This window comes from Mercenaria mercenaria, chromosome 2 (genome assembly GCF_021730395.1).
Source record: "Mercenaria mercenaria strain notata chromosome 2, MADL_Memer_1, whole genome shotgun sequence".
NCBI lineage: Eukaryota > Metazoa > Mollusca > Bivalvia > Venerida > Veneridae > Mercenaria > Mercenaria mercenaria.
Window position 1 is genome coordinate 119,357,619 of NC_069362.1, and position 26,811 is coordinate 119,384,429.

A 26,811-nucleotide genomic window follows, 5' to 3' on the forward strand; every position below is an offset into this window, starting at 1 on the left:
AGTATTTCATTCTAACTTTTAATGTAGTTTCGTCATATTATATCCAACATCATTTTAGAAGGTTCCTGAAGTAAGGCTTTGCATAGCGTATTTCGGATAGATATATAACCTATCCCTCAATTTCCTTTTGATTGTTGAACAACAACTTCCAGTGACCGTTTTAAAGCCATTCAAATGAAACATTTAAAATAATATTAATAAAAAAATAAGTAGATCTATAAAACACAAGAAAATCATTTTTTTTTGTCTAGAAACTAAAAAAAAATCTTATTTGCGTTGTTATGACAACCGGCATTGACAACAACCAATGCACCATAAAAAACATATATACAGTATTTATAACATAAATGATATGCGTAGTAGCTGTCCACACCTTGTATGATGACGTCATACTGTTCTTGACGTCACGTCGATTAACTATTTAAAAGCAATTTTACTCTTGAAGTAGTAAAGGTTCCTTTTTTACATTTTCACATTTGAAAGGAAAAAAAAACCACTAGAATCTACTTTCATATCCAGTAGATCTAACACCAAATTTGATTGTTTTGTCACTGTTACTAGTACGGAGAGGTTCGTAATATAATAATGGCCACCCCACCTCCTTCGAACGATATGGGGGTATGTTTTGAAATGTCGATTGTATATTTTGTTTAAGCTCTTTTCCTAATCTAGTTCCTTATGTGACCGAGGCAATAGCTGACATGGAGGACGGCAGCATTTCAGATGTTACCGGAGAATTTTTCATTGAGGACGATTCGTCGGTAAGTCACAGCATTTTGCAGGCCTGATTTTTATGCCCCCACTTTGGGGGTGGGGTATAGATTTGCCCTTGTCCGTCCGTCCGTCCTTCCGAGAATGTTGTGTCGCAGCTAGCTCCAAAAGTATTTGACATAGAGTCGCAAAACTTTACAGGAATGTTGGTCAGCATGTGTAGTCGTGCACCTGGGATTTCGCGTCCGGATTCATTCAGTCGTGTAGGAGTTATGGCCCCTGACTTAGTGAAAGAAATGGTCATTTAAATGTTGTCGCGCGTAGCTCCAACATTATTTGACCTAGAGTCACCAAAGTTTACATGAATGTTAGCCAGCATGTGTAGCTGTGCACCTGGGGTTTCGCGTCCGGATTCATTCAGTCGTGTAGGAGTTATGGCCCCTGACTTAGTTAAAGTTAGTCATTTTAATGTTGTGTCGCGCATAGCTCCAAAAGTATTTGAACTAGAGTCACCAAAGTTTACAGGAATGTTGGTCAGCTACGTCCGGATTCATTCAGTATTGTAGGAGTTTTGGCCCCTGACCTAGAAAAAAAATTGTGTCCTTTGTCATGTAGTTGGGGCATCTGTGTCCCATGGACACACTTCTAGTTTTCATTTATGTTTTATATTGTTCGCGAATTCGAACAGAGTAAGTTTACGGGCAAATTCTATGAATTTCTTTGGCAAGGCCCACCGAAAATAAAAAGTTCAGTTTTAGTTAAAAGCTATGCCGAGGGTGGTCTTAAAATGGTTGATATTGTATCTTATATGAAAATTTAAGATTAACTTGGTTACGTAGAATATTGACAGTTCAATCAAATAAATGTTATAGTCTAACAAATAATATTGTACATTTTGAAAAATTGTTTAATTTTGGAAAAGATTACGTTGATATATTAGTAAAACAAATTAAAAACCCTTTCTGGAAAGATGTTCTGTGCTCGTACTCTCATTTCATTGATTTTTTTTCAACTGACACAATGAATAAAATTCTAGATTCGCCACTGTTTTATAACGATTTGATACAAATCGATAAGAAACCTGTTTTTATGAAATATCTTTATCAAAGAGGAATAAGGTTTGTGAAAGATATAATGAATACAGATGGCAGTATAATTGATCGAGTAGAATTGGAAAGAAAAACTGGTACAAATATCAGTTTCCTTGTATTTGCAACAATGCGAAATATCTTAAAAAAACTAATGAAAACGGTAAAATCAAATGAAAGCGGTGTAAGTATCGAATGTAAATTTCCTATTATACCACGGTATTTAAAACCTATCTTTTCCTCTAAGAAAGGAACAAATCATATATACAATATAGAAACAGACACATTCCTACTTGTCAATTGTCATGATAAATGGATGAATATTTTTGAAATTCATAAATCAGAATGGGAAGCAATTCATGGCTGGGTTTTTAAAATTAGTAATGATTCCTACTTACAATGGCTGCAAACAAGAATTGTTCATCAAATTTTAGTAACAAACGTTCTGTTATATAAAATGAAGATATCCACAACAGAATTATGTTCTTTTTGCAAACTGGAAAAAGAAACTTTGCTTCGTTTGTTCTGGGAGTGTACCTATATACAATCATTACTTGGAGATATATATTAAATTAGATAACGAATATAATTAAACGCTTTGATGCAAAGTTTTACTTAGATAATAAGTTTTTTATTTTAGGATATATAAAAAAAAACCTAAGAAGAAACTTTTAACAGTTTGAGTCTAGAAATAAAAAGATATATATTTTTGTGTAAAAGAAAAGAAACAATTCCATCGCTGCAAGGGTTAAGAAATAGTTTAAAGTTTGCCTATAGCGAAACAGATAAAGCTGGGAAAATTAAAGCTCACTGGTCACTTATACAAAAGCTAATTGGTCAATAGTTGTAAATAGATATAATTTTTATAAATACCATTATAATGAATTGCGCTTCTCTACGTGAATATGGCTATATATATATATATTAGTAAATGTTTATCTTGTACTATATGTTGAGGCCTCAGACCATAAACATAATTACATAATTATTTTCCCTGAACATTGTCACTACGGAATCTTCTTTTTCCTATATTTGTTTTTCTTATATTTTACATTTAACTTATTTATATGTGTGTATTTGTAAAGTTAGCATGGGATGGTTCCCCGACCGATGTCTATCCATGTGACGGGAGAATAAACGGGGTTACCGATTGGGGCCTCAAACGAAAAACAAGTTTACGGGCATATAATATACTGTAAAAATGTGGCCAGGTATTGTGTGAGGTCATTTCTTATAATGTCGTTCAGACGTCTGCCTCCTCCAGTATATTGAGGACTTATAGAATACTATCGTAAGTCACTGAATGTAAAGAAGTCATGACAGTTTTCCGTTCAACTCGCGAAGTACGCTTTTATGTCTGTGAATTTGCGCAGACTGTTGTGTTGTGTTAAAAAAAATGGGAGAAGCAGAAATAGACTCTGGCCGCTCGTCCCCTCCGCCAGTCACAGTAAGTGTTCGTTCCATATCCTGAGCAACATAATCCTCGTTTGGGAAATTGCGGACCAAAAGAATTTTATTGTTATACAGTGTAGTTATCTCGGATAGGGACATATAATTGTTACAGAGTTGAAAAACATCAAAGTTATGTGTCTTAACTTTTGGATACGCTTTAGAGCCCTTAATTTTTATCTTTATTTGTTTAATACATTGTGACAGTTCTAAGTAGCATGTTTTGATACCAGAAGCGGAATCGTAACAGGTTTTCAAAAAAAAAAAAACAAACAAAAAAAAAACGACAGATGATGAAGAACACAAGTTTTTTTTCTTTCATATTTGCCTTGCTCTTGTAGGCTGTTAAGTAGATCTTGAAGAGAAAATATCAAGATTCCTACCGATCGAACCTAGGACCTCTTGATCAGGAGGCTGGCACTCTAATCATATTGGTAAAGGGTTAATCTAACAACAAGCCTGAATGTGGCCTGTTAACCTACTATTACTATCTATACCTATCGGCCGTTACTTTTCACAGCTGACCAGTTCTCCAGACTGATCCCACATGCCTATTAGTCCGACAAACTTTTCCGGTCCATTAATAGTACAGTAAAATGGTGTAAAAATACTTCAGAAAATGGGAAAAGCATGAAACTTGGTACATAACTACTTCAGGGCAAAATACAAAAAATGAGCATGAGACCCACTCCGAAAAATCCAATATGGCCGAAAAATCCAAGATGGCCGCCATATATGTATATATTTTCAAAAATACATAATATTATATATAAAATTTCTATTGACACTTACAGTCATCAGTATAATAAGCTAAAACCACCTGCCTGAATAAATCCAAACATATTATATTAACAAAATACCGCTCTTCCAACAAAAATGAAAAAAGTTGCCTCCCTTGGATAAAATGTGCTATTAAGCAGAAGAAAAGTCATAATGCATTTATATGAATCAAAATTAAGTATATAATGGTAACTGGCATATCAGAATGTTTAAAATGGCAACAGTCCTGTGCAGAACTTTACAACATTGTAAATTAATTAATTTAAATACATTCGAACTTCGGTAACTGGAACCCATCAGGACCGACTAAATTTATTCGAATTATCGGTAGTATTGAGTGATCGAAAAATATATTATAAAGGAATTTGTTTGGACCTGACGATAGATTAATTGAAGAATGGTGTTCGAATTATCAGAGTTTGAGCAAACGAAGTTTTAGTCTGTAATGTGTATTAGTGAATAAATGACATGTGTTTCACTTTGTCATTAGTTTTCGTGACTCAGAATTTGTAAGTTGTTGCTGTATTCATTTCAATTTATTTACACTAAGAGAACTAATGACACTTAATAAAACTATATATTCATTAATTATGTTTAGTGTGATAGACCATGTGAACATCCCTGGCCTGTCAGATCATCATGATTTCTTTGGGAAAAAGTCATTGCCGGTTGATCAGCGTAATCAAATTTACATTTGCATGTCCCTGTATATTCTGTTTTTGTCAAATTGTAGCACATTGTGCCATAACAATGGTTTTATAGTTTAATGTCATAAGCATATAATGTACAGTCACTAATCCTTGATCACTTCAGGCAAAGACCATAAAGATCATTTACTGCTTCCTGAAAATTTTGATGCGGTGGGGACGGGGATCAAACTCGAAAAATGTGCAGTTCTAAAGTTCATACTGCGCGCTTTTAACATCCTTGCCAGGTTCTCACGGCGTCTAACACGTTCACACTAATTTTCTTACCACGCGCTTCTTCACGTCCAGTGTGTTCTTACTACATTCTTAGTACGATCAGTCAGATTGCACCTCTCGCTTACCATGCTTTAACTATATGCTTATCACCTTTTTACTGCATTCGTCGGCTACTTATAAATACTACGCCAAGCGCCTCTTTTTTTTCATTTCTTCTGCAAGTTATATTGACATAATTGTGTCCGCATCTACACTCAACAACCATAAATTACAATAAACGACGACCCCCCCCCCCCCCCCCCCCCCCCCCACCCCTGCCCAACGCCCCAATGAAGAAAAAGAGCAGTCTTATAGAGAGACTGCGGTGGAATAAGCAAAAGCAGTGTGAAGGATATACGGAGGTCCAAAAGTCCACTACAAGATGCCAGTGCTGCTGAGTCCATGATTATGTGGCAATTCCTGATGATGTTCGATACCCATTGCTGATTGAAAACGAAGTGATTGGGAATTGGATCCAGTATTCATATTAATTTTCAGAATCTGAACCAATCATGGTGAGAACCTGCTGCAAACGTGACATAGATGTGTTAAGAACCGAAAGAACGTAATAATAACCTTATGCGGTATACTAAAATGTGGCATTCACGTAGCATGGTCATAGCACACAAGCGTAGATAAGTTGTAGTAAGAACTCCATTGACGTAGCAAGAACGCAATGATAACCCAATGACAGCGCAGGGAGCGCGCCATGCAGCCTTTCCCGTCCGCACCATGCTTGTACTGTGTCCTACTAGGTTTAAGTTAATCATTACTACGTCCTTCCTGCTTCCTGATCAGACCGCGTTCTCACTACATTTGTTTTGAACATGTCCAAAATTCGACCGCGTTCTCTACACTCATGAAGACCATAATTATTAATTATCATGTTCTTATCGGAGTCTACTGTATTTCTTCTACATTGTACAAGTTCTTACTGCGTCCTGCTAGTTTTTAGACGTAGTGGGAACGTGGCTGAGTGTAACGGGGGTATAAATTGAGAGCAGAATCTATCATTTCTACAAGAAAAATGTGCTCTAATACCTATTTCTGGGCATTATACTGAAATTAAAATTAAATTAAATGTGAGTACTTGAGGATTTTTCTAATGAGCACATGTACATTCGAAACACAATTTTAATACCAGTTTAAAATACTAGTTTTAAGACGACAAATATTATCTATTTACCATTTGTACTTCCAGTTAAGTAGTCCAATGTAAGAATAACACTGTCTTGTCAAACAAAACTAACCAGTACAGCTCGCGCTTACCGGTGAATCAAGCTTTTAAATGCATTTTCTACATCTTCCTACAAGCAAACTGTTCGTATTATATTTCTGGGGTATAAATGGAGGCTTTCGATACTCTTCTTTACAGCAAAACATGTCAAGTAGCTTGATCAACCATCTGTTCACATATAGATTAGGGCTATAATGTGCATTCCTGCATCGTCTGCTACACCTCTTGAACATACTAAACAAGGTTTCCCATTAGGTCGGGCACATATGGGTGTCGGGTGTTCTATCACTTTCCTAAAATTCCTAGTCAACATAAATAAGGCTGACCAGAGAGATCTTTGATATATTGGAACCTTTCCAATAGGTTTTGTCTCAAGTACCCGAGTCTCGTACCATATAGCTCCTCAAGTGCATTTGCAACCTCGATAAAGTCTGTCGAGGAAGACGTTAATTTGTCAAACGTGCTGAAATGCTCTGCTCTGCCTTATGCAAGTTAACTAATGTTGTCGACAATCTCGTGCTTGTGTGTTACTGACAAGAGTATCTGAATGTACCTTATTTCAGATTTCAGCTCACTATTCAGAGTATATATTTCAACAGAATAGTTACTATTTGTGTTGTCATGAAAGCAACTTTTATGTTTTCAGCTTACTCTTCTTTGTTACACAGTTAGCAATTTATTACGCAGACATTGTGACTGGGGTGCATAATAAGGAACATTATTTCATTTGATCCTACTAGTCCGTCGCTATAATCTATTCTTGCATTTCGAAGTCCCAACTGAAAGGGGTAGTTGTCGTACTTGGTGTCAAAGAAACTACAATTTTATATAGCAACTAAGTTAATTGACTTTCACATTCTCCATATTACTTACCATCTATAAACAAGGTTTCATAAAGAATGTCTTTAGAATTTGCAATTTGAAGTTATTGAAGAATCTGCCATTTGCAAATGATGGACCGACATACAGACAGACAAATGATGTACAAGAGGAGAAAATAAGATAACAAGCATGTTCTCATTTGTCCCTCTGTCTATGTAAAATTTCTCAAGAAACAATCTTCTCCTTGTTTTGAAGAAATGCAGGATGACACTTTGTGTCATATTCGTGCACTATTTGTTGCCACAGCAACAACATTTGTTGCCATAGGAACAAATTTAAATGACATTGGCATTCTCTGCATTGCCATCTATCCATGTACCAGGTATCATGAACAATTCTGCTGTAGTTTCAAAGTTATTGCAGTATCCCACTCTGCATGGCTGACGTATTGACATGCATACAGGGGCAACCCATAAGCCCCATCTGGCTAAATACTGGTAAGGGAATAACAACAACGTATCAGAATGCTGCTGTGGAGGGAATTAAAGTGAAATAATATAAATTACATATATTAAAACAAAATATTCTTTAAAATTATGAAAACTACACAATGATAATATTAAACTAAGTTTTAAAGGTTGATTTTGCCGTTACCATGGAAACAGAAAGAAACTAACATCATTTGAATTGTTATTTTGCATTTGATGCAAATTTAGGATTTATTTTATTTATACATTTATATTTAGTGCATTTTGGGGGTGAATGTAAATATAATGACCTTTCATTAGAATCTTCTAAGGAAATAATATTGAGTTTTGGCGGCAATTTTGGAAAATGGCCGCCATATCGGCCATCTTGACAGATATCAAATGGGTCCCATGAAAAAAATGTTTTTAATGCTTTAATAAATAGCTGTGCCAATTTTGGTGCTTTTCCCATTTTCTGAAGTATTTTGGCATTTTCTGTTACGAATTGATCGCACTATAAAGAGAGAAAGAGAAGACAACACCAAAGTCCCTACCAGATATCGAACCTCAGACCTCTTGATCCGTAGGCTTTTGCTAAAGGGTTAACCGAGCAGCGAGTTTATTCTTATTTACAATCGCAATGGATGAACCCTCCAGAAATAAATTACATTGTAGGTTTAGTCATTGGTTACATCGTAGTAATTTTAATGGGGTTATAGTGCAAGATACAGAACGCGTTCCGATGCCAGATGCTTGTTTACCTGGTTCTTTAGCAAGCCAGATCACGGCCTGTAAACACTGGCTCATCCTCTTTGAGGAGATGAGTTGAAAAAAGAGCCAATGATACTTCCGAGGAAGCGCTAATGACCGGAACTTTATGCAGAATGTAAACAAGAAGAAGGGTGTTTGTATTGTTTCTTTTACAGATAATTTATGCCCTATTTAAAAAAATAGTCAATGTAGTTCCAATCTGAAATGATTATACTTTTTATTATGCAGGCCTTTTGCAAGGGTAAATGCATTCAATGACGTGAGAACTTTTGAAGTTGGAAAATAAGCAGTCCAAACCAAAAGTAGACATTTTCCCATATATTTCACCTAATTTACACAAATTTAAGATTTTTTAGTCTCTGCGTCAATCTTGCTGAAAAGCATATCGTAATACTGCATGACTTATGTTGTTTACTAGCGTGTTTATCCCGTATATGTGCATTTATTACCATGTGGAGGAGCCACCGCCACAGAGGAGGCGCTAAGAACCGGAGTGGGAGCCAAAGCACTTTGAAACTGAGATTTTTTTAATGTATCATCAATTCTTACATACCAGAGCTTTATCATGATTCCCTTGGGTTGTGACAATTATCTAATGGATGATATTGTAACAACATCCTATTCATTTAGAATGTATTACGAGATATTTGCACTTCTCTTTTTTTTTGCACTTGTCTAATGATGGGCTATCATGGCGTTATAAGTTGTATAATTATGATATTTTCTATGTAAGGGACATTTCCTAATGCACAACGGTTTTCGTGTCAACGCATTTTTGATATTTTAATAGTTAGTGTTTAACTTTGTGGTAGTTTGAAATGCAATTGCAATATGTGCTTCACTTGGTACTTACAATGCTAAATAAATATATCTGTTTACTTGTAAATTGCTTAATTCGATTACATATATGAGAAAATGCTAACACCCAAAATACTCTCCCAGATGTTCTAACAATAACAATGAAACTGAAAACGTTAGATATCTATTCCCCGGTCGAACCGCATATAGGTTATGTCTTATCCTTGTCCGTTTGGCAGTCGTTCTGCTGTCAAAGTCATATTAAGTTATTTTGTTCTGGGAGTTTGTAAATAGGGTGCCATCTTTTGAGGCAATATTTGATGTCAGACATTGTTTTTAAGTAATGCTACGTAGTCAGAATGGGTATTGACCGTTACTGAGCTTACAGTTACAGAATTATAAATACAATTTCTTTAATTTTACAGAATGGGCATCATTTCTTTGCGATTCCTTTCAAACATTTAAAAATAAAATTTACCATTTAACATTAAAGTCAAATATCTCTGTTACTATCAAAGCTATTGACTTGAAACTTAAATAGTTATTTACTACCAAAGTCTACACGGAGAGAAACAATCCCTATAACTGATTGAATTTTGATGGAGTTATGCCCTTTTTACTAGAATTTTGGTTAACACTTTTGATAGCATCAAATATCATTCTTACTATCAAACAGAACAGAACAGAACAGAATTTTATTGAGACTTGTACATCGTACATCGTCTAAACACTAATATTACAATATACACGTTCAATTTTAAAGAAAGTAACAAACATGTTATTAACTAGAAAAGAGAAAACAATATCTAGACATATAATATATAATTAAATACAATGCAATTAACAAAGAAAGTGAGAATACAATGACATGGGTTCTTTATAATGTATTATTAATAACCATTTCTTTTTATTGCCTCTTTGATACATTTACACACATTTATAAGCTCATCTTTGTTGGTCGAATTTAGTAGTTAATGGAACTATTGAATTGAAACTTAAAACAGTTATTTACTGTCAAAGTCTACACCAGGAGAAACAATCCCTATTACTCCGATTTGAATTTTGACAAAGGTGTGCCCATTTTTGACTAAGATTTTTATGTTTTATAAAGTTTTTTTCTGGCAAAGCTCTAATTCAGAGTCAAGCACTGAAAAAAGTCGAGCGCGCTGTGTAATTGGCAGCTCTTGTTATTTTATGTAGAGTATGTGTATATTTGGGTAGTATAATACAGTTTCAAGCATCAAATTATAAACATTAAAAGGAAATAGATATTACATTGCGAGAACGAAAACGTTTTATACGAGTGTTAATCACCCAGGAAAAAAACTGGTCAGTGGCTCCGACTCTGGACTTTTGCGCCTCCTCCAAGGCTTTGGCTCCTCCTCTTAGCCAAAATTGAACATAGAGGGGTAAATGTCACAAATTGACATACGGGCCTTATTTTAGCTGTAGTGTAAATGCAGGTATTGCATCATCTTTTTGAAAATTTTTGAGTTATTGAGGTAAATGTCAGATTTCACGCATGAAATACCTCTCATGTTTTTCTGTATTTCATAACTTAAATTTCCATGTAAATTTCATTGAATTCTGTTCAGTAATAAGAAAGTTGATATTTTATAACTTCAGTAATTCGTGTTTTTTATTCCCAAAACCACTATAATGGGCCTCAAATTGTCAATTTAAATTCGCGCCAATGTAGTTAGATTCCCCGGCTATATCGTGAATCCCGTGAAAATGACAATAGTCGGAGTCCACGGCTTAGCCGTGAATCCCATGAAATTTAGTATTTGGCGGGACATTATCCTTTAAAATAGACTGGACTAGATATGCCTTGCGCCCGCCGCCTTTCGGCTTTATAGACGAATCTATGTCTGAATTATTTTCTTGCTAGAACTTTATGCTCGATCGAGGTAAGAAATTTATTTGTTAGATTTTTGTATGATTTTTGCATTACGATTTTTATTTGGTAAATTTTTGTTCATTCTACAGAATTCTGTAACATTTACTTTTTGGCACATGATTTTGGCTAGTTTCGGTATGTCAGGATAATTTATTAAATTTTTCAGACTTTTGTAAATTATTTAGAAAGAGGAGTCTAAATGTTTCGTTTATATAAGATGTAAAATTTATACTGAATTTGTAACATGATAATTGTAAAGCACTGTTTCACAAACTTATGTCAAACATTTCGTTGTTATGGAACGCCATCACTGCACTGTATTGTTATGTATAACTCTATATGGCAAGTCTAGTACCATGTATGTAATATATTATTGTAATATGAAATTGTGTGACAGTCTATTGCATACACATACAATGTCGTTTTGTTGTATGGCATTAGATATTATATGGATGCCAACTATCATATAACGTTTGATTTACATTGAATTTTGTTAATTTGTAGTTGTAAGTAATAGCTGCAGTTTATCATGTCCGTATCTATAATGTTTCATCATATACTTTTCATTTTTTCTCATACTTTAACTTTAGTCTTTTAAGTAAGTAATCTTTGTAATAATGGAAGTATAAGTGACGTATTTTAATCATGTGACGTTTGAACTTAGTAGCACATATGTTTTGTATAAGTAGCACGTATTATTTATGGGAGCCTACGGAGGTATGGTGTACCCAAAGGAGCAGTTTTATACCTGACTTATTTGTTTTGCTATGGTGCTTACCATATGTTATATATTTTGCTTCTTCCGCAGACGATTTTTCCTGGTGATGTCATAACCGGAAGTACAATGCCGAGGTTCACTTGTCTTCACTCGCCTGGATGTGATATTCCCAGCGCAGAGCTTTCGTCCCATGGTTGTGCCGTAAACCGCAAAGACGATGATTTTTGTTATCCTCTGAAGTCAGCTCAGGGATGCAATCACCTACCACCATAGGGAGCCAACACGGAATCAACGTATTCACGGTTTAAAGGGACTGAATTTAGAAGCTATGTTTTGTTTGTGCTACTTAAAGTTCACAATTACATTAAAGACCTGTGTCACGTACAATTAGAATGGACTATAAGAACTTTTGTATCTGATACTGAACTTTCTTTTTTTTCTTTCTTATAATCAGTTTTTTTTTCTTTTCATATCTATTCATTGTTAATAATCATCTTATGTAAATAAATTTGTAAATATTGTAAAGGGTGTTGATTTGTTTTGATGGTTACTGTCGCCGGTACGGCCTTTCCTGTCACAGTAAAACCCGCCGTTAAAACACATAAATAATTCAGATTTAACATACCATTATGGGAAAAATTGGTACAATGTATGTTTACTCTTACTTGTGTAAATTAGGGCGAAATATATGGGTAAATCTCCACATTTGGTTCGAACTTGCCCCATTTTCCAACTTTCAAAAGTTCTCACGTCATTGAATGCATTTACCTTGCAAAATTGCCTGCAGAAATAAAAAGTATAATCATTTCTGAGTGGAACTACATTGGCTATTTTTTGAAATAGGGCCTTAAATTTATCTAAGAAAGGTAACAATCAACTCACCCTTCTTCTTTGTTTACATTCTGCATAAAGTTCCGGTCATTAGCGCCTCCTCGGAAGTATCATTGGCTCTTTTTTCAACTCATCTCCTCAAAGAGGATGAGCCAGTGTTTACAGGCCGTGCAGATGTAAAGCGCCTTTACTTGACAGTCTAGCCTAATATTAGATATTTCAGTGGGAGGGGCGGGGGCCGAATTAAATGTAAGCATTCGCAGGTCAGTGAGCCTCCGCGAGAGGCTGTTACTAACAGCCTATCAAACTTTTATCACTACAACACTGTGAGCCATGAGTAACATGTTGCCTCATTACAGAGTGCTTTGAAATGGTGGATTGATCGACCGCATACAGGAAAGTGAATATTCACGAAACAATTAAGCTTTTTGTTGTTGTTTATTTTCAGCGAAACTGCGCACAGTTGGCTCTTTGTGAGTTGATTTTTTTGTGCTGATATTTTGAACAGGTTGATCTCGGTGACCTGGAATATATAAGGGGAATAAGGGTAGAAGGACCTGGATTGTTTACTTTGCTACTGTTCAGTGGCTCGTGTGAAACACTATTTGATGATGACTTCCAAAATGAAGAAGATAGGTACCATGGCTTCCACACAGGAACTGTTAAGGTAAGTAAGATGTTCAGAGAATTCTGACCGTGTATATGTGCGTAAGAGAATTTCATTAGAGAACCGATGGGTTGAGCCCGCGGCACACGCTGTCTAATTACTTTCAAAACATGTCAAATATAGAATTGTTATTATTTCGCTTTCTCTCAGGGGCGCAACAGTCTTGTCAAAAAGATTGATATTGTACATTTGGTCATCATAACTCAGTTGAAATATAGAGGGCCTTTTGTTTAGAACAAGCCTCGCAAAGTGTACTTTCTATATCTGTGTTAGTTTATAAACGGTCTGAAAATTTTTAGCCCACGAGTGTTTGCTCTGTCAACTGTGTTATAGGCCGCCGCTCACTACCAAACCAAATGTATGGGATCTGTCACAAGCTCTCCAATTATAACGCGTAGTAATCTCTCTTCCCATCCTTTCGCCCTTTCTCAGTGGTAAATACAGTGCTTGTTGTCTCTTACTTTACTGTGGTTTAGTACGGAAACATAGAGGGGACATGGTAAACTGAAGGATTTTTATTTTCAACAAACATTTTTCTCTCTGTTCTAACTCGTGGTCACGATAAGACTTCTGACATTTGATTGGAAATATAATTTTTTTCTGTTTATCTCGATGGGCTATAAAATGGAAGATGTATTTTCTCCAAAAACAGTAAAATAAATAAATAGATAAAATCCATTCAGTTTATCGTGGCCTCGAGATAGAATGACGATATTTTTTCTTTTAGTTAGTCAAGTGACCACGAATCAGAATCAAAATTTCAGGCCTTGTAATTAAAAAAACAAACAACATTTAGCAATAAGCATTTTACATGTACTGTTCTTCATTTTGCATTTAGAAAATAGCATTTACCAATTGATGTTTGATATTTAATTTTTGGCAATTAGCATGGCGCATCGACCTTTCATACATAATAGTGTAGTTATAGGGCGTGAAAAGGCAGGAATAAATGAACATTCACAATTTCGTTCTACTTTCAGAATTTCGAAGCAGCAATCACCTATAACTTTGCCCCAGTTCTTGCAAGATGTTTGTACTTCAACTCCACAAAAAATCTAAAAGACCATATCGTCAAGGTAGCAATGGTTACAAGTAAGTTATCTGTATTATTAGAGGCGTTGATATTTCATACGTGTATGTATAAGTGTACGTGCAGAAATTAACCTTTAGCCTGTTAAATTTCTAAAATAGACTGATCTATCATTCAAATTGAACAATACTATTTAATATTCGAAGGGATGTTCACTGAAAATTTACTGACTGAATAGCGAACAGTGCAGACCATGGTAGTGCAGGCTGATCTTGGTCTGCACTGGTCGCAAAGGCAGAATCACTTGCCGCCAGCAGGCGTAAGGTTAAGACGTGTAATATGTACGTATCTTAAAAATAAGCATTCATCAACATGGTTTTCAGTTTAAATTGCAGTTCAGAATAATCAAACACGGAATTAGCAGTGTGCCAGTCACTGATGTCAGTTTTAAGTTTAATTTGTCATTATTTCACGAAAACATGTCAAAAAGTACTTCATCTGAGGTACGTTCATAATATTTGTGTTTTGGGGAAAACCCCTAAGCTTTCTGTATCCCGCTGTTGGTCCTTATTATATGTCAAAAGCTGTGATATCTAATTTACAAGATTTTTTTCTCACCTGACTCGGTTATATTTTTGTTGAGGACAGCTTATTTGTACATGTTTTTGATGACAAACTGCATTCTTCGTTTTCCTCACATTCAGTGCTATGGACGTCCTTATACTTAAAAAGTAAACACCAGAAAGATAAGATAAAAATGTGCACCATCACTGTGCTAACTATGACGAATGTATAACAAACTGCCGTTATTTGTGAACTTCCTAGTAAAGTGAGAAAATAAAAGTTTCGTGCTGAAACATAATTTGTGGTATGTCCAACTTAAGCAATGGTCACATTTACGTTCACGCACGTAGTTGGTTGTAGTTCATTTTAATCGTAGTTTGTCGTACGTTGAAGTACGTGTAAGTACGAACAACTACGTTCAACTACGAGTAAATCGGGTAGAGTTAACTAGGGTATCACTACGTCTTACCACGAGTTACTACGTTACACTACGTATATACTACGATCGAAGAACGAACAACTACGACAAATTACGATCAAACTACGTGAGCTACGGAAAAGCGTTTAGCCGTAGTGAGCCCTAGTTTAGTTTTAGCGTAGTGGAGCCCTAGTGATCGTAGTTGACCGTACAGTCGATGTGTTTTCTTTGTACTACGATCAAAAACGATACACACTACTGTTAAGTACGATCAAGTACGTTTAACTAAGATCAACTACGTTCAAACTACGGTCACAGTAGGGTCAAAACATCGTAGTTAATCGTAGTCAGATTTTGAACATGTCGAAAAATTATTTGCTTACTACGGACAAATCATAAGTTCGAACTACGATCATTACTACGTTTGACTACGATTATCTACGTGTAACTACGCTTAGTACGATCAACTACGATCATTCCTTACTACGATTAAGTACGTGTAGTGTGACCACGCCATTAGTTTTGCCTGGACTGAGACACTGGATTGAGACACTGTATTGAAACCACATTTCGGGGTTGAAAAAACTTTAGCATCTTTAAACAATTCTATAATAATACATTATATTTTTTTTTAATTTCATAACAAAAAAATTAAAAGCGATTATTGACAAGTTTTCACAAAAGCGAACCAAGTCGTTTTACAACAAACGATATATCTCTATCAAACTCAGTATAAATGTGTGTAGTACAAGATAACATAGCTAATTATCGGTTTCAGGCAAATTCTTATTGGCAGAATACATGACAGTGCATGCTGAATGGAACAAAGGTGCGTAAAATTCATTTTCTTCGTTTAATTTTGTATTTCAGTACATCATTATCTTATGTGTATTTCAGCACATTATCTTATGGACATCTTAAAGTAGTATTCCGTCGATAAAAAATAGTTCATATTTCAATATTTCATTGTACAGCAATTAAAGTTTACCTGCCATGTGTCACAGAATTACTTTGGTTTCTCAAAAGTAAGAAATGTTCAGTGTTATTTTCAAAAAAGTTTGCAAAGATGTATTTTAAATGTAATTTATTTCATATTTCCTACAAAAGTACTGTTTTTCAGTTGAATATAATGGCTGTGGGTATGGGTCTCATATTACACCCTTAAGGACTCAGATTGGCTTGAAGTTATCCGTAGGCTGCATAAAAGAGATTGAAACTGTTTATTTCGTCATATGTGTCCCCTTACTTATGAATTGAAAGCATTAGAAATTCAATTTTTGACCGAAACACACTTTTAATCTTTTTCCGGTGCAGTCGTATTAATTAAGCTTGCGTTTGCCCGGAAGTCCACAGACCCTTGACAACCAATAAAACGTCATTTGAATGACAGGTTATTTTTAGACTGGGAAACTAAATTTGATTGGATGATATCTCATTAAAAGGTCAATGCAATACTACTGTTTTTTTCAGGCTTTCATGAAAATTGCTATTTTAAGTTACTTAAACAGCTCATCAACATGAACACAATTGTATCTGACTCAAAGCTGATATCGTCGGTGTGTAGCTAGAACAATTACGCCTTTTCAATCAATAAATGCACATGACACTACAGTATTCGTCGAAATATTTCTTTTTGTATATTTAAAATAAATAAATGTAATAACCTGTTTCTTTGAAACTATCTGCTATGCCAGATAAATTATAAACACGATTGTATAATGATACACATGATTTTATATAAGCTGACAGTGTCATATATGCAATTCCTAATATCGGGTTCTTGGGTGAATTGTTTGAGCTCCACTAATTGTTTTACGTCTGAGTCCCTGTAACTGTAATTTATAGTACGATTAACCGTGTTCAGTTAATATTGCAGGAGAAAAAAGAATCTAATATCATTTTTGACTAAGTGAAATGGACTGCCCAAGTATCAATATGCGGCAATTGGGCAAGAGGGTACAAATATCATCGTATGTATATTTTTTTGCGACCTTTTACAGCCGAATGTGGCGATTTGGAGGTCATGTCTAGGAGAGATATCATACCCGACTCAGCGATTGACATTCACCAGATTGCTCATGACGTTGTCGACTTCGCTAACGGAAGTGTTTATCCCGTACCCGCGGTATCCTACGGTGTTGTAGATATACATCTTGATGACATAAAAGAAACTTGGATTGAAAGTCTATCAATATGGGCGTCGGTAGCGGTGGCAGTGAAGATAGACATTTCAACAGAGAGGGGGTGCACTGATCAGATAAGAGGATATGCACATAATATGTCTATAATCGGAGAGATAAACACAGAGGTACCAGCAAATACTCTCACTGCTGAGAGGTTCACGCTGCTAAAGAGGTCGGGTTTTACGACATTCTGTGGCGAAAACATAACTACCATAATAAGTGCAGTGGACCCAACTGCAGTTGCAATTTTCACATTTACACTGCAACTGTACGGATGTGTTTTAGACGCTGGTAAGTACTGTCAATAACACGAATCGTGAAATCTTACGACAAACAACCTGTACCGCAATATTGTGTGTAAGTCGCCTTATCAATAGCTAAAGCGCATATGCATTATCAAAAAAAAATATAAATCAGTGTCATTTATATTTATACTTCTTGTGTGATATAGAGAAAAGCTAAATTATGTTTTTCGGCTTGCTGCTACGCTGAAGTGGATGGGCAGTTAGATTTTGGATCTGCCTACACAGTAGACATACGATAGAATTTACGAATGTAACGTGGCGATTATGTGCGAATATTTGATATACATCGTGACAAGTCTGTCGATACACCTTATCTGAATATTTCTGTTGAGATAAATCCTGCACATCATAAAAACAAGTAATGCTAGACTTTATTCCAAAAAATTTATACTCATCCTTGCATTTCATACCCCATTCGTGATTGGCGGTTGAAACGATACCGGAAAGTGACAGTTTTTTTCGTTCAACCCGCGATAGATATTTGGACGGAAGCTATTTTTTTGAGCATTTTTACGGGTATAACCTAAATTGGGACTTCTTGCAAGTCCATGAATCGCACCAGCGATTCTTGGATGATTTGCAAGAAATGCCAAAACATTTTATACCAGTATTAACGTACAAAAATAGCATTCAATCATTATATATTTACATTTACAATAGCTTTTTTATCCATGAGTACCAGATATAGATTACTATAGGACAGAGTATCCCCCCACCACCCCTACACCCCTGATTTTGTAAGAAATAGGAACCAACAAACCATTTCACAGTCCTTTTGTAAAATACTTGCGTATAACTGGAATTATCCTTCGAAATAGAGTCCCATCATTCACAAAATGACCTATTCAGCGAGGGATATAAATTCATTGAATTTGCTTGTTTTCCGAGTATTGTAGAATCTTCGAAAGAAGAGAAACTTCAGTGAAATGGCTTTAATAATTCAGAAGAAGTTACTATCTTGGCATATATGAAATTTCTATATTTCCCCGAAACTTTACCCATTTTTGGAAATTTATGCTTATTGTGTATCAGTGGTATATTGGGATGGACTTTGCTTAAGAAGTCATTGTTGTAAAAGATACTTAATGGGAAAGAAAGGGTTAAGGTCAAACCAGGTTCGATATCCCATGGTCAGCGTGAAAGGCCAAAGGTTAATGAATTAGCAGTTAGATTACAAGGGTAGTTCAAATGGCCAAGGGGGTCATGGAATTATGTTAGTTGACTCCAAGAACAGTAGTGACGCCACCCTGTAATGTATACTTGTATTGGGTCGAATCAGCTTAGTCGGACTAGAACCCTACTACATGAAGCAAGTTACTCCTCCAGATCCTAACGGCAATACATTGAACTTCAAACCTCTGTCTGCACATACAAAGTTCTTTGGTACGTTTAAGTAAATCGGTATTTAAAAACTCAAGTACTGATCAAGACGCAACAGGGTGTCTTCTAATACTAAATGCACTATTTAACCTGACCGTACCTGTATGTGTGACCTGTACTGGCCTTTACGGCTAACCCAAGTACCCGATCTTGGTCGCAAACAATAGCCAGGTATTCTACCTATACGTCTATGTTAAGTTATATATCTCGATAACTGGGTCAGAACCAAGTTGAAAATCTTCCAGATAGGATCAAGATGGTAACAATTGGTAAGTTATCCCTGGTGGCGTACAAACCCCTGGGAAAATTAGCGATAAGTCTCATAGCTGCCACAAATCAGTTAATGTAATAAAATAAGAAAGTGCTTGGGATTAACAAAAATGGAACTGGAATTTGATAAATTTACGGGGACAAATGGCAAAAAAGTGGTTGCAGCCCGAACAGCTGCTTAATGTCAGCCATTTTGTTCATTTTCTGCCGTAGGAATATAGTAAAACGTTATGGTAGAATTGTTGGATAATAGGAGGATAGGACATTTACAAGATGACGGCGGTGTTAGGTATAGTATGACGACAGGATGGTAGGATAAGATTAAAGGAGAGTAGGATGATAGGATAGCGGTAGTAGAATAGCAGAATATCAATATTTTATCCTATTTCATATCTCTATCCTACCATCGATACCTTACTACTGTATCATCACCACCCTACCATTCCACTATCCTACAATCTCCACGCTTCTATCCTACCATCCCATCCTACTTTCCTGTCATCACGGCTTTTGATAACTGGGCGGTAGACAATGGTAGGATATGGACTTTGCTAACTGACTAGAAAGCGATTTCACTGATAGTTTGACAGTTTTAAAAATTGCATTAATACCTGAAATTTCTTAAAATCTCTATACACATTGTTTCTTAGTATTTTTGAAAAACACACCGATTTTAAAAACTCAGTCAAATTTAGAAAGGTTTTAATGACACATATAATCCATTTTACTCACCCTATACTTTATTACTTCAAATTTAGCGTTTTGATTCTTCAAGTTTTAGTTTAGTTTAAACATATTTTATTGCAATTATCACACAAGACATGATAGTAAATATGCATCAAGACATGAATATACAGTACAGATATATACAAAGAGTACATCAACACATATAGTACTATATTACATCAAAATACATCCGGTAATTTTGCAATAGTGTGATAATACATAAGGGTTGGACCACAAGTTTTACCAACATAAGAAATCGGTCCGTCCCTGGCTGTCAAATTAATGTTAGATTAAACTAAATGACGGATTTTTGTTTGGACTGGAATAGAAAAAAGTGCTTTACAGATTCTTCAGATCGACTTAATCTTGTGCTGACTTTGTAGGAAAGGCGAGTACATCAGTCACGCCATCTTTCACCTCGCTACTGCCTGTCAATCGTAATACAACTTCGACTCCAACAGTTTCACCGAGCATAGAAACAGATGGAAGTGGAGATTACCATGCTACTGGTTGGTGGTTGTATTTCTTTTTATAAAAGTCGGTATAGAACAGATGTTTCTAATAGAGACACAACTCTGTGTAATGGAACTATCCATCTTTTACAGAATAAACGACTCCACCTCTGATTCATGTGGGGAAGTTGGCAGTTACTTGCGGAGAACAGGTTTGTACTGGTACAGAATCCAGGAACACTGGTTAGGTTAACTGCCCGCCGTTACATGACTGAAATACTGTTGAAAAACGGCGTTAAACCCAAAACAAACAAAACAAACAAAACAGAATAAACGAAAAGTGCGGAACGTTATAACATGTTGCCGAAACGAGGTCAAAACTTTTAAATCTTGTTGTCACCGCTCTCTCATACTGTTCAAGGAATAGGTTTCCATTATGTTTAGAGACCTGTGAGAGGTTTTTAGACCGAGCGAGCGAAATTTTAAAATCTCCTACATCGAGACCCATGGATGAAAAAAGTTCTCTCAAATTTCAAAATTATTAAAAGTAAAAGACAACCACCAAATCTTAAAAAGATATTAACAAAAGCAAAATTTACCGAAAACATCAGAAAACCAGTAGAAAGTAAATCAACAACTCAAAATGTGGTCTGTGCAAGCATAAAATAGAAGGAGACTCATACACAGTAAATGCGGAAGATATTCAAGGTAAACCAATCAATATCCTGCGATGTGAAAAACGTAATAAATGTCATTCAGTGCCAGGGATGTCAACAAGAATACATCGGTGAAACCAATCTTCGAAACAGAGTGACCTTACACAACCAACAGATCCGAGACGCCACCAAAAGGGTACTTTACGTAAGCGAACATATTGACGTTTGTGCGGGAGCTAAGTTCCCGAAATATAAAATATTTCCATTTTTAAATTTCACGGACAGTATAGTCAGTAGAAAACAACGAGAAATAATGTTTATAAGGCAGCTTAAACCTTCACTAAATAGAGACACATAAAACATACCTGACAGATATGTTTTACAACGACGTCACGTCAATTTTATTCGTTAGTTAATTAGACGTCATTTATTAACAGTGACGTCCCTTGTTTCTATTGACGACGTCAAAGAACGCCATATTGTTGTAACCCTCCTGATGATATTTTTGAAACCGGTTGAGGAATAAATCAAATATACAAGCTCAAAAGGATTTGGCTATTTCCTTAAAACCCTTTTTTTAATATTTCCACCCGTATCGTGGTCTTTTTCAGGAATATATATATATATGTTACAGGCATTTTCTGAATTTAGGCATTTTGTATAATGCCTGAAACTTTTAGGCATTTTGTAAAATGACTGTGTGTTTTAGTCATTTTACAAAATGACTGAATTTTCAAGGCATTTTGCAGAATGCCTGAAAATATTTGTAGGCATTTTGTAAATTGCCTAATTGAGATAAAATAAAAATAACACGGTTTATTAAACAAGAAGTGTTAGTTACACACATTTCTCGACCTTAGGGTCCTGTGCTACTAAAGAGTAACTTATCTTTACGACACTTAGGATGACACCTGCTGTTACAAAGCTGTCCTGACTTCTGACACAAACACTGTTTGTGTTACAACCCGAACTTTGTTTTGTACTACACATTTAGCAAAGCATTACCATTGCATAATGAGCCGGACTTAACACCTTTCTCAGAGAAATTTCATTGGCATATTCACAGATGTAGGCGTCAAAAACATACTGTCACGACATCAGATTGATTCCTGGTATACTTTCCCAAACAATTGACCCCTCTTTTCGTTCCAAGTTTATAACCTGTTTCAGTTTTTTTACATAATTAAAAGCCATCACATTTTTTGGATCACCCTACCACGATCGACTGAATAAGAACATTTGTACCAATTTCAACGTCTGATAAGATTTTTTCTGACATTTTAAGCATTCTATTAGACTGCTGTTCAAGTGATCTTTCATATAAAATAATTTGTTCAGCAGCGCAAAGTTAACAAACAATTGAAGAACTGTAACCTTCGTCTCCGTTTATGGTTCCATAAATAGCATGAACAGTATTGTGACACATCGAACACTTATGCGCACCATCACTTGACTTATTGCATACTTGTACATACAAGTTCATTCTCTGCATGAATTTCGATTTTTGCTTCATCGTCAGTTGTATGCAACTCAGTTTCTCCTTCAAACTCTGATTCTGTCTGAGAGCTAGTGCAAGACTGGCTGAGATTCGTCAAGCTGTGCCTGAATATCTTCTTCGCTTTCCAGTGAAGACAGAATATCATACGCAAGTGACGATGTGGTTAAACCCATTTTGGCATCACAACCAAACATAGCTTTGCATAGACTGTGTTTAATTTCGGAATGATAACTGTTGTTTTTCATAAACTGAACAAACTTCAATCCAATAGTCCAGGACTTACTTTGATTTTCTCGCATCCAAACTACAAGCATGTCTTTGATATCAGCATTTGCACGTTCAACACTTCCTTGTGTCTGTGGATGGCGTGGTTTACTATGAACAATACAACTATCTGGCCAGAGATCCTTTAGTTCTGAAATAACTGAAGCGTCCATTGTCAGACTGGAGAATATTTGGAGCACCTTAGTATCAATAGAAATATATATAGTAGAGAGAATTAATTAATACGAACTAAATCAACACCACAATATACCAGACCAATTACGGCAAAGCGCCTAGCAGTATAAACGAACACGCACATGCCACAGCCAGTCCACTAACCCAATAAGATTAGTTTCCATACTGCTTTATATACGAGCCCGAATTATACTACACATTCGTACTGGTCAAACATTTGCAATATAACCAAATCTCTGTTTTCATGTCTCACAAATCAGTAGTGACTTTTTTTGTCTTTATAACGATTGGGACCAGAGAAGTATATTTCTCTCTCTGAAAATTTAAATGGATCTCGAGGAACATTTAATATATATAGATAATTGTATTAAGGGATATAATTAAATTTTAGAACAGTTGACTTTCCCCTACGTGAGATCCGCTAGGATACAAGTTTGCATTATAAATTATTATATAGTAGAGAGAATTAATTAATACGAACTAAATCACCACACAATATACCAGCCAATTACGGCAAAGCGCCTAGCAGTATAAAAAGAACACGCACATGCCACAGCAAGTCCACTAACCCAATAAGATTAGTTTCGATACTGCTTTATAAACGAGCCCGAATTATACTACACTTCGTACTTGGTTCAACATTTTCAATATATAACTCAAATCTCTGTTTTCATGTCTCACAAATCATAGTGACTTTTTAGTCTTTATAACTGATTGGGACCAGAGAAGCTATATTTTCTCTCTCTGAAAGTTAATTGGGTCTCGAGGATACATTGAATATAATAGATAATTTGTATTAAGGGATATAATTAATTCAAACAGTTGACTTTCCCATACGTGAGATCCCTAGGATACAAGTTCCCCATTAAAATTTTTTATAGAGAGAGAATTAATTAATACGAACTAAATACGAACGTGTGTGTGTGTGTGTGTGTGTGTGTGTGTGTGTGTGTATATATATATATATATATATATATATAACAAATAGACAGAGGAAGGATGTTTATCACGTGCTAAACGTTGTCGGGTACTACTTACGCACCTGTAAATATATTTGTCGGCATTAAAGACCCACCACAACCTAGTGGCCTAGTTTTTCCTCCAATATGAACTTTGTGAAAATCATGCTGATATTGCAGCTGTATTGCAAGATGACAGGTGGACAATTTAGGCCCTCCCTGAATTAATGTGTTTTCACAACTTCATCTGCAAATTTATACAGTCAATCACTTTTCAGTATAGATTTAAAAACACAGATCAGTAACTAAAGACGCACCACAGAATAACTGTATTCTTTGTATAGAAAAGTAATTAAACATGCTTTGCATGCAGAAAATGAGAAATAACAAGTATCTAGTGACATATATAAGGCCAAGACAATGTGTTCAATGTCTAATATATTGCCTGTATTAAATTAATGTAGTAGTATACACGGTATTTGATGTATTAAGGTGACCACACTTTGTTTCTACAGTGTAAGGTAGTTGCTAGTAGTAGTATTTTTTGTTAACCAGGTTTTCGTAGGAATCCGGTTACTAGATTGGGGTATGTCGTTGGATGGGTGGTTGTCCGCACAATAACTTTAGTTTGGCACAAGCTATAGACACCAAACTTGGCCTGTAGATAGATGTTAAGGAGACAAAGGTTTGGATTGTATTTGGGGTCATTTGTTTCAAGGTCAATGTCGCTGTTGCTAAAAATAGAAAAAATGGTTTCCGCACAATAACTTTAGTTTGCATGGATGTATTGAAATCAAACTTGGCCTATAGGTAGCCTATAGAAAAAAACCAAGGTAAGGATTATAAATGGGGTCTTTGGTGTCAAGTTCAAGGTCAGTATAGCTTATTTAATCTTCACACTTAGAAAATTCCACGGTGGCGCAGTGGTCTAGAGGGTTGGCCTAAAACTTTTTAGTCAGTGTGACGGAAGGGCGTTGGTTCAAATCCTACTGAGATAAAAAAAAATAAGTATATTTTTATGATAAAAAGGTCATTTTAATGCCATTTGGTCAAGGAGTAAAGGAAAATATATTTTTGTCTCTGAAATAGATTTTTTTCTCAATGTTTTAAATTTAAACGGCAGCATAATAAAATAATAAATGTAAATATTTTTATATATTTTAGATGCTACAACAATAGCCCCAACACCGGTAGATAATTCAGTCACGACAACTACAAAACGACCAGACGACAATTTGACCACAACAACTACACAACAGGCAGACGTCAATTCAGTCACGACAACTACACAACAACCAAACTACAATTCAGCCACTTCTGTCACACAAAGTCAAGACACCACGACTACACAAGGTCATGTCAGTCCGACTACACAAGGTCAAGTCAATCCAAATACACAAGGTCAAGTCAATCCAAATACACAGGGTCAAGTCAGTCCGATTACACAAGGTCAAGTCACTCCAACTACACAAGGTCAAGTCAATCCAAATACACAGGGTCAAGCCAATCCGATTACACAAGGTCAAGTCAGTCCAACTACACAAGGTCAAGTCAATCCAAATACACAAGGTCAAGTCAGTCCGACTACACAAGGCCAAGTTAACCCTACAACACAAAATCAAAATAGTGAGTCAGTCACCCAAACTACAAGACAAGTTGGCAATCTGCACACAACAATTGTTCCTTCTCAAAGTTGCACGTGTACTAACCTGACGAGAAATATCACACAGGAAGAGTTAGATATCATTGTAAAAGAACTAATCAGGAATCTCACTGTTCCAGCTACTGAGACGTCGGCATATAAAAGGACAAAAATGTCAATGCCCGACGAGCGTCGGTCGTCGGCGGTAATTGGAGCAGTAGGAATAACTAGTATGGTAACTGTGACCGGGGTTGTCATAGCAATGGACGCAGCTCATATTTTGAATGCGTACAACTTTATTAAATCACTTTTAAGTCGAAATTAGTGTGTTGAAACGTGATTCACTTCTATTAAGAAATGAGTATAGTTTTAAGACATGTACCACTGACAAAAATGACAATGGTGTAGTACTCGGACACTGTAGTACTCGGACACGTACAAATCTTCTTATGTCTATTTTTCAAGCATATCGTGTCACACGTGCATCGCTCTAACATGTGAAAAACGGAAACGTAAGATAGAGTCTTTCGTTTAATTGCTTATCTTTTCAAAACAAAGTATTTAGTGTACGTTCAGGTTATTCAGAGTAACATTTCCAAAGGCATTGAATACGTTATATCTAGCAGTATTTATTGCCATTTAACAATGTCAGAATCACGGCAGTTTTTGATACATTTTAAAGTGTGACATGCGATGTAAACATAAATTTTCAAAATATTGTCAAGTATTGTGGTTGCACTGCAATGCTACCGTACACTACGACAAAAAGTGTTTGTATTTAAATTAAAATCCTCAATGCACGTGTTTCACTAGCTTGTTCATATTGTTTTGCTTTTTTTTTGCTGTTATCTAATAATATTTGTTTCATTATATTATTTAATTTAGTATCATTTTTTCTATTGAAATTGTTTAATGCTTATTGTTTGATATGAATTCAGTGTCATTTAAATAAATTTTCAGTTATGTAATGGCGGCCTATTAAGACACCCATTGACCCCGATTTTGTAGCATTACAGCCGGGAGGTGATATTAAAATAGCAGAAAATGCTCCAATGTGATATTACAACA

General features: G+C 35.6%; 1 protein-coding gene across 1 annotated transcript; it reads left to right on the forward strand.

The window, feature by feature from the left end:
- Window positions 1-199: 199 nt before the first annotated feature.
- On the forward strand, window positions 200-26,811 carry LOC123565025 (mucin-5AC-like). The gene is made up of 7 exons (XM_053528139.1): window positions 200-761; window positions 13,043-13,201; window positions 14,182-14,293; window positions 15,992-16,042; window positions 17,214-17,687; window positions 20,461-20,586; window positions 25,266-26,811. Exons 1-7 carry the CDS (start codon window positions 702-704, stop codon window positions 26,066-26,068), a joined length of 1,785 nt encoding a protein of 594 aa, XP_053384114.1. The 5' UTR covers window positions 200-701; the 3' UTR covers window positions 26,069-26,811.